At 41.7% G+C, this 12416-nt stretch overlaps 1 protein-coding gene across 5 annotated transcripts in view; it reads right to left on the bottom strand.

Moving 5' to 3' along the window:
• The window catches only part of lin54 (lin-54 DREAM MuvB core complex component), a 107017-nt gene that overhangs the window by 17755 nt on the left and 76846 nt on the right, over nt 1-12416 (bottom strand). For all 5 annotated transcript variants that reach the window (XM_041185228.1, XM_041185232.1, XM_041185231.1 and 2 more), the window contains one exon: nt 5578-5715. In XM_041185228.1, coding sequence (XP_041041162.1) covers nt 5578-5715 — 138 coding nt within the window. The remainder of the gene's footprint in view (nt 1-5577; nt 5716-12416) is intronic.

Genomic DNA, 12416 nt, shown 5'->3' with positions numbered 1-12416 from the left:
TATCCACAAGTCCCAAGTGAAACCAGAATTTAGAAGAAACATTTTCCAACAAAGCAGCAGGTATATGGAACAGAATGAGCAAATGAATATGACACTATGTTCATTAATTCCTTCATTAAAAATGACGACTAGGTCTCAGTTCATATTCCTAACCTAATAAGCATAGACTAAAAGGATCAAATACTTCACAGGATCCAACATTTGCCTCCGGATTATCCTGGTTATTGTCATTCATGACCTTTTGTGTATGACTGCACTAACATGCTAACTTGGACTGAAATTTGGCATGTGGCTGACAACATTATTGAAGCTTCTCCCTGCCTGGCAGACATTCCATTATCTACAGTGACAGCAAGGCCAAGTATTACTTTTGTCTCTCTTCCAATTCCTCTGGTACCTTCTCTAAGCACCTTATCTTGTTCCACCCCTTCACCACTTTAAAATTCTCAGTGTCTACTGACCCTTCAAGACCCATGCCAAATATCATGTGCTGATATTCCCTTTCAAAATCTGAAACAATCCTTATGCTATGATTTCTCTTTCTCAGCTCCACATGCCTTCTTTCCTCTGAATATATTGCCCTCTTATTCCTCCTACCTAACATCTGCCTCCATAAAAACTCGTGTGCTATTTGCAGCCGTTCCCTCATCTTTGCCATTGTCCATTGTCCTCTGCTCCCATGGCCATTTATGACTACTTCCAGGTACCCCTCAACCACATGCCCTTAACCCTTTTCAATCCTTTTCTGTTCTGCATATGTCCTCGGGAAAATGAAACTCTGCTTAGGCCCCATGTTCTGGAATTACCTCCACAAACACCTTCAACGTTTTCACTTCCCTTTTCTCTGTTAAGACCTTCCTTAAAATTATTTAACCTCACATTTGGCCATCCCTCCTAACATCTTCTCCTTTAAATTGCCATGGGACAGGTTTTCAATATTAATGGCAATATATAAATAAATTCAAGGAACTTGGAGAGGCGGGATTAAAGGATATGGAAAGCAACTACCCTGGGCAGTATAGTACAAATGTAGGAATAGATATTCTAGTGTGTCGTATTACCATTAAGAATCCAGATTTAATAATGTTAAAGTTCCCATAAAAGGTTAACAAGTGGGATGGAGTCATGATAGGGAAAATTGTACATCAGGAATATTCAAATGGCAGATCCTGGTCTGCATCCAGATTGATGCTAGAGTCTGAATGCTCTGATCCAGTTGCCGCATCTGTTTCAAGTCTCTCCCACATTGCTGTACTCTACAGCTCTTTCAATATTCCACAATACAATATTTTTCACTGTAGAGGATACAAATAACATTACAGAAACAAGTGTGCATCAAGAGGTGAAAGTGGGGGAGGAACTTAAAACAATTACAATCACCAGGGAAAGAGTAGTGTGAAAATTATTAGAACTAAAAGCTAACTTGTCCCCAGATCCTGATGAACTTCGCCCTAGGGTCTTAAAGGAAGTAGCTGCTGAGTTAGTAGATGCATTAGTTTTAATTTTCCAAAATTCCCTAGATTCTGGAAAGGTCCCATCAGGTTGGAATATCGTGAACGTAATTTCTCTATTCAAGATAAGAGGGAGACAGAAAGCAGGGCCTGGGGACTTGTACAGTTACCACGTATAGAGTAGTGTACAATTTTGGTCTCCTTATTTAAAAAAGGACATAATTGCATTAGAAGCAATTCAGAGAAGGTTTACTTGACTGATGCCTGGAATGAGGGGTGTTTATCCTATGAGGAAAGGTTGGACAGTTTGGGCCTGTATCCCCTGAAGTTTAGAAGAATGAGAAGCACTCTAATGGAAACATTTAAGATCCTGAGGGAATTTGACAGGATGGACGCTGTAAGGATGATTCCCCTGTGGGAGAGACTAGAACTAGGAGATACAGTTTAAAAATGAGGGATCTCCCATTTAAGATGGAGATGGGGGGAATTTTTTTTCTCTGAGGGTTGAGAGTCTGTGGAACTCTCTTCCCAGAGAGTGGTAGAGGCCGGCTTATTGAATATTTTTAAGGCCGAAGTAGACAGATTCTTGATTGACAAGGGAGTCAAAGGTTATAGAGGGTAGGAAGGAAAGTGGAATTGAGGCCACAATCAGATCAACCATGATCTTACTGAATGGCTGAACAGGCTTGAGGGGCTTAATTGCCTACTCCTGCTCAGAATTCGTATGTTTGTGCACCATGTGCAAAGTACTGTAACCCAACATTGGAACGCAACCCAAGCAGCCCAGAACACAAGAAACAGGAGCAGGAGTAGACCATATGGCCTTTTGAGCCTGCTCCGACATTCAATGCAATCATGGTTGATCTTGGGCTTCAACTCCACTTTCCTGCCTCTTCCCCATATCCCGCGACTCCCTGAGACTTAAACGTGTTCAATGGTGCATCCACAATCCTCTGCGGCAAGGGAATTCCAATGATTCACAATCCTTTAAGTGTAGTAATTTTCCCTCATCTCAGTCCTAAGTGATCATTCCCTTATCCTGAGGCTGTGCCCCATGTTCTAGGTTTCCTGACCAACGGCAACGATCTCTACACTATCAAGCCCTTTCAGAATCTTGCATGTTTCAAAGAGATCAACTCCTCATTCTTCTAAACTCTAGAGAAAATAGACCCAATTTGCTCAGCCTCGCATCATAAGACACCCCCCTTAGCCCAGAGACCAATTTAGCGAACTTTCTGCTGTACAGCTTCCGATGCAAGTATATCTTTTCTTAAATGTGGAGACCAAAACTGCACTCAGTACTCCAGATGTGGTGTCACCAAAACCCTGTACAACTCTAGCAAGACTTCTTTAGTCCTGTACTCCAATCCGCTTTGCCTTCCTAATTGCTTGTTGCACCTGTATGTTAACTTCTTGTGTTCCTTGTATGAGCACACTCAAGTCTCTTTGAAAATCCACACTTACAAGTTTCTCACCTTTTAAAAAGAGTCAGTTCTTCTATTCTTTCGATCAAAGTGGATAACTTCACACTTCCCTACATTATAATCCATCTGCTATCTTGATGCCCACTCTCTTAACCTATAGCCTTGACCTGTATCAATTTGCAGCCTCTGTGTCCTCCCCACAGCTTACTTTTCCATCTATCTAGGTATCATTAGTAAACATACATTACTCTGTTTCTTCATCACATCTCAACTCATTAGTTTGGTTAGGATAGATTCAATTTATAATAAAACCTTCAATAAATTGAAACAAAATAAAACTTCTGCATGAAGCAAAAACCAGTGAAGAAATGAAGGTGTTAAGTCAATGTTAGGCAGAAGCTGTTTCCATGTAAAAGGCAAATTGATTAAATTTGCAGGTGATATCAAACTAGCAGCAGTAGGAGAGTCAAAGGAGGCAACTCAGAAATTGAGTTAGACAGAATATGAATGGGCAAAATACCTGAAGTTTAATGCAATTAAATTTGAAGTACTGCAAATAGGAAAGAAAATAAGTGTCCTATATAATCCATGAATGGTGCTGAAATAGCAGGGATAAAGCTGCAAGAGAGCCAAGAGCCTTAACAGACTCAACACATCCAACCAATAGGGAAAACAACCAAAGCAGCTACATAGCCAAAACAGTCAAATAGAAAATTATACAAATTTTATAGTGTGCTGATCAGATTGCACCTGGAGAAACATGTCTAATTAAGGTCAAAGAAAAGAAACAAGCACACAAAGCAATGTAGAAAACAGCCATAAGGCAGATTCCTAGCATTGAAAGCCTTCATTTTTTGACAAGACTGGAGATTTGGGTTTTTCAGCCTGGAAAGGAGATTTTCTTTTTATATTCATTCATGAGATGAGCACGTTGCTGGCAAGGCCATCATGGTCCATCCCTAATTGTCCTTCAGAAGGTGGTGGTGAGCAACCTTTTTAAACCACTTGTCCTTGTGCAGTAGGTACATTCACAGTGCTGTTAGGAAATGAGCTCCATGATGTTGACGCAGTGACAGTAAAGGAATGCTGATATAGTTCCAAGGCAGGTTGGTGTTAACTCTCAGGTGGTCGTGTTCTCATGCACCTACTGCCCTTGTTCTTGAAAATGGTAGAGATAATGAATGGTCAAATAAGCCCTTAGGGAGTTGCTGCAGTGCATCTTGTAGACAGTACATACTGCCGCCACTGTGTATCATGGTGCTGTAGGTGCATGCTTATTCCTGCTGGATGGAGTGCCAATCATGCAGGCTGATTTGTCCTAGATGGTGTCACACTTCTTGAATGTTGTTGGAGCTGCACTCAACCATGCAAGTGGAGAGTATTCCATTACACTCCTGACTTGTGCCTTGTAGGTGGCTTTGGGAAGTCAGGAGGTAAGTTACTTGCTGCAGAATTCCTAGCCTCTGACCTGCTCTTGTACACCACAATATTTATATAGCTGGGCCAGTTTGAATTTCTGATCAATTGTTATGCCCAGGATGTTGATGCTGGGGGATTCAGCAATGGCAATGCCATTGAATGTCAAGGAAAGGTGATTAGATTTTCTCTTGTTGGAGATGGTCATTGCCTGGCACTTGTGTGCTGTAAATGTTACTTGTCACATCACTTATTAGCCAAGCCTGAATGTTGTCCAGGACTTGCTACACGCAGCCATGGACTGCTTCAGAATCTGTCATTTAATGCCTCCTGTCTTCTGACGTATCACAGAATTTCCATTTTGATTTTTTTCTAACCCTCCCCCCATTTCACCTACTTAAAAGCTATTACATTCCCAATTCTGATAAAAGGTCACAACCTGAAATGTCAATTCTGTTGCTCTTTCCCCAGATGCTGCCAGACCCACTGAGTACTTCCAGCATTTTCTGTTGTTATTCCAGTATCTAAGGAGTTGGGTATGGTACTGAACACCATGCAATCATCAGTGAACATGTTCAACTTTGGGAAGGTTATTGATGAAGTAGCTGAAGATAGTTGGGCTTGGGACCATACTCTTGAACAACCACAACCACCTTCCTTTGTGCAAGATATGACTCCAACCAGCGGAGGGTTTCCACCCGATTGCAACTGACTTCAAGTTTGCTAGAGATTATTGCTCCTACACTCGGTCAAATGCTGCCTTGATATCAAGGGCATCATTCTCACTTCACCTTTAGAAATCAGTTTGGATAAAGGCTGCAATGTGGTCTGGAGCTGAATGCCCCTGGCAGAACCCAAACTGAGCATCGATGAGCAGGTTATTGCTGAGTAAGTGCTGCTTGATGGCACTAAGAATGGCACCTTCCATCATTTTTCTGATGCTGGGAAGTAGATTAACGGGGTGCTGGGGGAAATGGTGAGATATGTTAGAGATGACCTCAAAAAGGCATCCAAACTATCTAAAGGAACAGAAAAAGCTAAATCCAGACTATTATTTCAAATTAACTTAAGAGTAGGCTCAAACTACTGAAAAGTGAATTTAGGTCTGATTTCAGGAAGGGGGGAGGGGAAGGAGAACAAATATGTTCATTTTAAAATAATTCATCTATAAAGTCAAGTGAACTGGGTTGAGATTTGGAACCTCTGGACTTTGCTTCGTAGTCAAGTAAACATAAACGTATAAAAATCCAAATGCCCTGAACAAAATATCTACCAATCATTCTTACCTCATAGCATTCACAATAATTCTTCAGACACCCTGATCTTTTACAGTTACATCCTTTGCTGTGCCGTCTATCAGATTCACCTTCCTTTCCTTTCCCAATCTTCGGTTTAAATGCTTCTGGATTTCTGTCAAGACATGCCTGGAAAGGAAAGATGATTTTAGGGCATTTAGAGATCCAGATTTATAATGAAGTTAAATGAACAAAAATAGTGCAGTACCCTTCTGTGGTGAGATGGTATCCTGAGTAAGCGTACAGCTGAAACACAGACTTCAACCAACGCAAGAGTTAACAGACACAAGCTAGGTTTGTGATGATAGTATCCTACCAACTGTCCTTGTTAATCCTTGGTTTAAATAAAAAGTGGGAAAAGAAAATTTTTTCATAACACCAGAAAGTACTAAACCAAAAAATGACTATTTTGGCCTGCCCTAGAGTCGAATGCACAGTTCACTGCCTCAACACTTAATTAATTCTCAACAAATGTCTTACAGCTCCCCCTTCTGGAATCACAGAATTGTAATAGTGAAAGGAGGCCATTCAGCCCATCATATCTGCACGAGCCCTCCAAATGAACAATTCACCTAATGCCATTTCTCCGCCTTCTCCCCATAACCCTGCACATTCTTCCTTTTTAATTAATTCACTCTTAAATGCCTGGATTGAATTTGCCCCCACCACACTTGCAGGCAATGCATTCCAGATCTTAGCCACTCATAATGTGAAAAAGTTTTCCTCATGTCGCCATTGCTTCTTTTGCTAATTATCTTAAATCTTAGCCCTCTAATTCACAATCCTTTCATGAGTGGAAACAATTTCTCCCTATTTGCTCTATCCAGGCTGCTTCATGATTTTGAATACCTCTATCGAACCTCCCCACAGCCTCGACTTCAAGGAAAATAGTCTCAACTTCTCTAATCTATCTTCATAACTGGAATTCCTCATCCCTGGAACCATTCTTGTGGGTCTTCTCTGCACTCTGTCCAATGCCTCATATGTTTCCTAACTGGATATAATATTCCAGCGGAGGTGGAACTTGTGGCATTTAAAAGTTCAACATAACCTCCTTGCTCCTGTACTCTTATGCCCTAATAATTAAAGCCTAAGATATTGTATGCTTTATTAATTGCTCTCACAACCTGTTCTTCCACCTTCAATGACTTATGCACATTTAAAAAAAATTCATTCATGGGATGTGGGCGTCACTAGCTAGGCCAGCATTTATTGCCCATCCCTAATTGCTCATGAGTAGTGGTAGTAAGTTGCCTTCTTGAACCGCTGCAGTCCATGTGGTGTAGGTACACCCACAGTGCTGTTAGGGAGGACAGTAAAGGAACAGCGATATATTTCCAAGTCAGGATGGTGTCTTGGAGGGTAACTTGCAGGTGGTGGTGTTCCCATGTGTCTGCTGCCCTTGTCTACCTAGTTGGTAGTGGTCGTGGGTTTGGAAGGTGCCATCTAAGGAGCCTTAGTGAGTTCCCGCAGTTCATCTTGTTGATGGTACACACTGCTGCTACTGTGCGTCAGCGGTGGAGGGCGTGAATGTTTGTGGTTAATGTCAAGCTTCTTGAGTGTTGGAGCTGTACTTATCCAGACAAGTGGAAAGAATTCTATCACACTCCTGACCTGTACTTTGTAGATGGTGGACAGGCTTTGGGGAATCGGGGGGGTGAGTTACACACTGCAGGATTCCTAGTCTCTGACTTGCTCTCGTAGCCAGTTTTTATATGGCTAGTACAGTTGAGTTTCTAGGTAACTCCAGGATATTGATAGCGGGGTATTCAGCGATGGTAATGCCATTGAATGTCAAGGGGCAATGTTAGATTCTTTCTTGTTGGAGATGGTAATTTCCTGGCACTTGTGTGGCACAAATTTTACTTGTTGCTTGTTAGCCCAAGCCTGGATATTGTCCAGGTCTTGCTGCATTTGAACTTTGGCTGCTTCAGTATCTGAAGAGTTGCGAATGGTGCTGAATATTATGCAATCATCAGTGAATATCCCCACTTCTGACCTTATGATGGAAGGAAGATCGTTGGTGAAGCAGCTGAAGATAGCATGGCTTAGGACATTATCCTGAGGAACTCCTGCAGCAATATCCTGGACTGAGATTATTGACCTTGAAAAACCACAACCATCTTCCTTTGCAGTCATACCTAGTACAATCAGCAGAGAGTTTTCCCAGATTCCCACTGACTCCAGTTTTGCTAAGGGTCCTTGATGCCAGTCTCGGTCAAATTGCTGCCTTTATGTTAAAGATAGTCACTCTCACCTCACCTCTGGAATTCAGCTCTTTTGTCCATGTTTGAACCTTGTCTGTAATGAGGTTAGGAGCTGAGTGACCCTGGTGGAGCCTGAACTGGGCATCAGTGAGCAGGTTATTGCTAAGCAAGTGCCGCTTGATAGCGCTGTTGGTTGCCCCTTCCATCACTTTACTGATAAGCAAGAATAGACCGATGGGGCGGTGATCGGCCGGGTTGGGTTTATCCTGCTTTTTGTGTACAGGAGATACCTCAGCAGTTTTCCACCTTGCTGGGTAGATGGCCGTCTTGTAGGTGTACTGTAACAGCTTGGCTAGAGGTGTGGCAAGTTCTGGAGCACAAGTCTTCAGTACTATTGCTGGAATATTGTTAGGGCCCATAGCCTTTGCAGTATCCAGTGCCTTCAGTCGTTTCTTGAATCGAATTGGCTGAAGACTGGCATCTGTGATGCTGGAGCCCTCAGGAGAAGGCCGAGATGGATCATCCATTTGGTACTTCTGGCTGAAGATTGTTGCAAATGCTTCAGCCTTATTTTTTGCACTGACTCCCCCATCATTGTGGGTGGGGATTTTGTGGAGTCTCCTCCTTCAGTGAGTTGTTTACTTGTTCACCACCATTCACAACTGGTAGGACTGCAGAGCTTAGATCTGATCCATTGGCTGTGGGATTGCTTAGCTCTGTCTATCACTTGCTGTTTATGCTGTTTGGCATGCAAGTAGTCTTGTGTTGTAGCTTCACTGGGTTGACACCTCAGTTTTAGGTATGCCTGGTGCTGCTACTGGCATTCCCTCCTGCACTCTTCAATGAACCAGGGTTGATCCCCTGGCTTGGTGATAATGATAGAGTGGGGAATATGCCAGGTTACAGATTGTGGTTGAGTACAATTCTGCTGCTGCTGATGACTCACAGTACCTCATGGTTGCCCAGTCTTGAATTGCTAAATCTGTTCAAAATCTATCCTATTTAGCACAGTGGCAATGTCACACAACACAATGGAGGGTATCCTCAGTGTGAAGATGGGATATACAGCCAGGTCTCTCCTCTTGAACCTTCTTTGGAGTTATATCCTTCTATATTGTCTCTCCATGTCCTTCCTACCAAAATGAATTGGGTCACATTTCTCTGCATTGAACTTCATCTGCCACTTGTCTGCCCATTACACCAACTTGCCTATGTCCTTTTGAAGTTCTACTTTACCTTCCTCACATTTCACAATACTTCCAATTTTATGACATCCCTGAGTTTTGAATTTGTGCCCTGTACACCAAGGTCTAGTTCATTAATATATATCAGGAAAAGCAAGAATTCCATCACTGACCACTACAAACCTTCTTCCAGTCTGAAAAACATCCATTAACCACTACTCTCTATCGTTTCCTATCGTTCAGCCAATATCCATGCTACTACTGTCCTTTTTATTCCATGAGCTACAACTTTGCTCACAAGTCTGTTGTGCGGCACTGTATTGAATGCCCTTTGGAGGTCCATCCATACCACGTCAATAGCGTGATCCTCATCAACCTCCCGTTACCTCTTCATAAAACTTCAGCAAGTTGGTTAAACATGATTTTCCCTTAACAAGTCCATGTTGGCTTTCCTTAATTAACCCGCATTTGTCCAAGTGAATATTAATTTTGTTCCAATTTATTGTTTCTAAAATGTTTCCCGCTACTGAAGTTAAACTGACTGATCTCTTTTTTATTCATTCACGGGATGTGGGCTTCGCTGGCTGGGCCAGCATTTATTGCCCATCCCTAGTTGCCCTTGAGAAGGTGGTGGTGAGCTGCCTGTAGTCACTGGGCTTATCTTTACACCCTTTTTTGAACAAGGGTGTAAAGTTTGCAATTCTCCAGTCTTCAGGCACCACCTGAGTCTAAGAATGACTGGAAAATTATGGCCAGTGTCTCCGCAAGTTCAACTCTCACTTCCCTCAGTATCATTGGACGTATCTCATCTGGTCCTGGTGCCTCAATGTTAACGGATCCAAAATCTCCGCCTTATCAATTTTAAATCCTTCTAGTGTATTAATTACTTCCTCTTTCACTGTGACCTGGCTAGCATCATCTCCCTTGGCAAAGACAGATCCAAGGTGTTCATTTAATACTGGTGTCATGCCCCTGCCTCCAGGCATAAATCAACTTTTTGGTCCCTAATCGGTCCTGCTCCTCCTTTTACCACCCATTTACTATTTATATCTGTAGAAGACTTTGGTATTCCTTTTCATGTTAGCGACTAACTTCTTCCCATGCTCTCTCTTCGATTCTCTTATTTGCTTTTTCACTTCCCCTCTAAACCTTCTATGTTCAGTCTGATTCTCTGTTGTATTTTCCACCTGACATCTGTCATAAGCACACTTTTTCTACTTCATCTTAATTTTTATGCCTTTTGTCATCTAAGGAGCTCTGGATTTGTTTATCTTACTTTTCCCCTTTGTGGGGAAATACCTCGACTATACCCAAACTCTCCATTCTTTGAAGGTAACCCATTGTTCAGGTAATGTTTTTCCTGCCAACCTTTGATTCCAGTTTATCCGACCCAGATCCATTCTTACCCCAATGAAGTTGGCTTTCCCCCAGTTAATTATTCCTATCCTGGATTTGTCATTTCCCATAGCCAACCTAAATTTTATGATACAGTGATCACTGTCCCCTAAATGTTCTATTCATACTTGATCAACTTGGCCCACCTCATTCCCAAGAATCAGGTTCTAACATTGCCTCCTTTCTCATTGGACTGGACACACTGCTGTAGAAAATTTTCCTGAACACACTTTAGGAACACTTGCCCCTCTCTGCCCTTTACACTACTACTATATTTGGATAATTAAAGTCTCCCCATTATAACAACTCTATAATTCTTACACCTCTCTGTAATTTCCCTAAAATTTGTTCCTCTACATCTTCCCCACTAGTTGGTGGCCTATTGACTGCACTGAGCATTGTTATTGCTCCATTTTTGTTCCTTAGCTCTAGCCAAATAGGTTATGTCCTTGACCCCTCTGGAATATCCTCTTTCTCTAGCATTGCAATGCTCTCTTTAAATCAATACTGCCACCCTCCAAACTTTTCTTCCTTTCCTGTCTTTCTTAAACTTTATATATCCAGAAATATTTAACACCTAGTCCTGCCTTTCTTTCAGCCAGGTCTCTGTTATAGTCACAACATAAGAACATAAGGAATAGGAACAGGAATAGACCATTTGGCTCCTCGAGCCTGCTCTGCCATTCAATAAGATCATGGCTGATGTTCTTGTGTTTCGGTTACCATGTTCCCATCTAACCCCGATAACCTTTGACTTCCTTGCCTAGCAAGAATCTATCTACCTCTGCCCTAAAAATATTCAATGACTCCACCTCCACCACCTTCTGAGGCAGAGAATTCCAAAGTCACACAACCCGCTGAGAAAAAATTTCTCCTCATCTCTGTCCTAAAAGGGTGTCCCCTAATTTTAAAACAGTGCCTCCTAGTTCTGGACTCACCCACAAAAGGAAACATCCTTTCCATATCCACCTTGTCAAGGATGTTCAGGTATCAATCTAGTAAACCTCCTTTGAACTGCCTCCAATGCATTGACATCCTTCCTTAAATAAGGAAACCAAAACTGCATAGTATTCGAGGTGTGGTCTCACCAATGCCCTGTATACCGTAACCACAACATCCTTAATTTTATGTTCAAACCCTCTTGAAATAAAGGATGGCATTCCATTAGCCTTCTTAATTACTTGCTGCGCCTGCATACTAATTTATTGTGACTCATGTACTAGAACACCTAGATCCTCTGCACCTCTGAATTATTCAGCCGCTCTCCTTTTAAGTAATACTCTGCTTTTTTGTTCTTCCTGCCAAAGTGAACAACTTCACATTTTCCTACATTAAACTCCATTTGCTAGATCTTGCCCACTCACTTAACCTATCTATATCCATCTGCAACCTCATGTCCTCTTCACAACATACTTTCCTACCTATCTTTGTGTCACCTGCATCATATTTCTACATGGCAATCTGAGCCTGTAACTCACCAATCTTATTTACCCGACTTTGTGCTCTTATGACCACAGACAATGTTAATTGCTGCTTAAACCAAAACCCAAAGGGAAACTTGGCTTACAGGCCACAACCTTTATTTTGTATTCTAATAATGAGAAGACAATGTACCAATTTCAGCAGTAAGAGTAATTCCAGTAACACTTTTGGTTTTTAAAAATTGAAAGTAAAAATATTATTAACAAAGAATAAGAAAACTTAATCACACAAGATTACAGTTACACAATTAAGGTCAGTCTTACAAAACATTTCCCCAAAACTCTCTAACTGGTCAAACCCACAAGTAAACACTTTCCAGACAACACTCCTTTATTGATACTTAAATATTTAATCCAGTAATATCACACAAGGCAAACTGCTGTAGCATCAGTAAAGGTGTAACACATAACCTGTACCCCCTTTCACTTTGCTATGGAATTCACTTCAGAGTAAAACTGCTTGTTGAAGCCCAATACTTGTCAACAGCTCCAGCCATCTCCAGCTTAATAGCTCAACACCTATTCAGCTCAAAGGCTATCTCTAGCTCTCTTTACTTCAACAG

The sequence above is a fragment of the Carcharodon carcharias genome, chromosome 1 (genome assembly GCF_017639515.1).
Source record: "Carcharodon carcharias isolate sCarCar2 chromosome 1, sCarCar2.pri, whole genome shotgun sequence".
Lineage (NCBI taxonomy): Eukaryota > Metazoa > Chordata > Chondrichthyes > Lamniformes > Lamnidae > Carcharodon > Carcharodon carcharias.
This window is presented reverse-complemented; position numbering and strand designations above follow the sequence as displayed.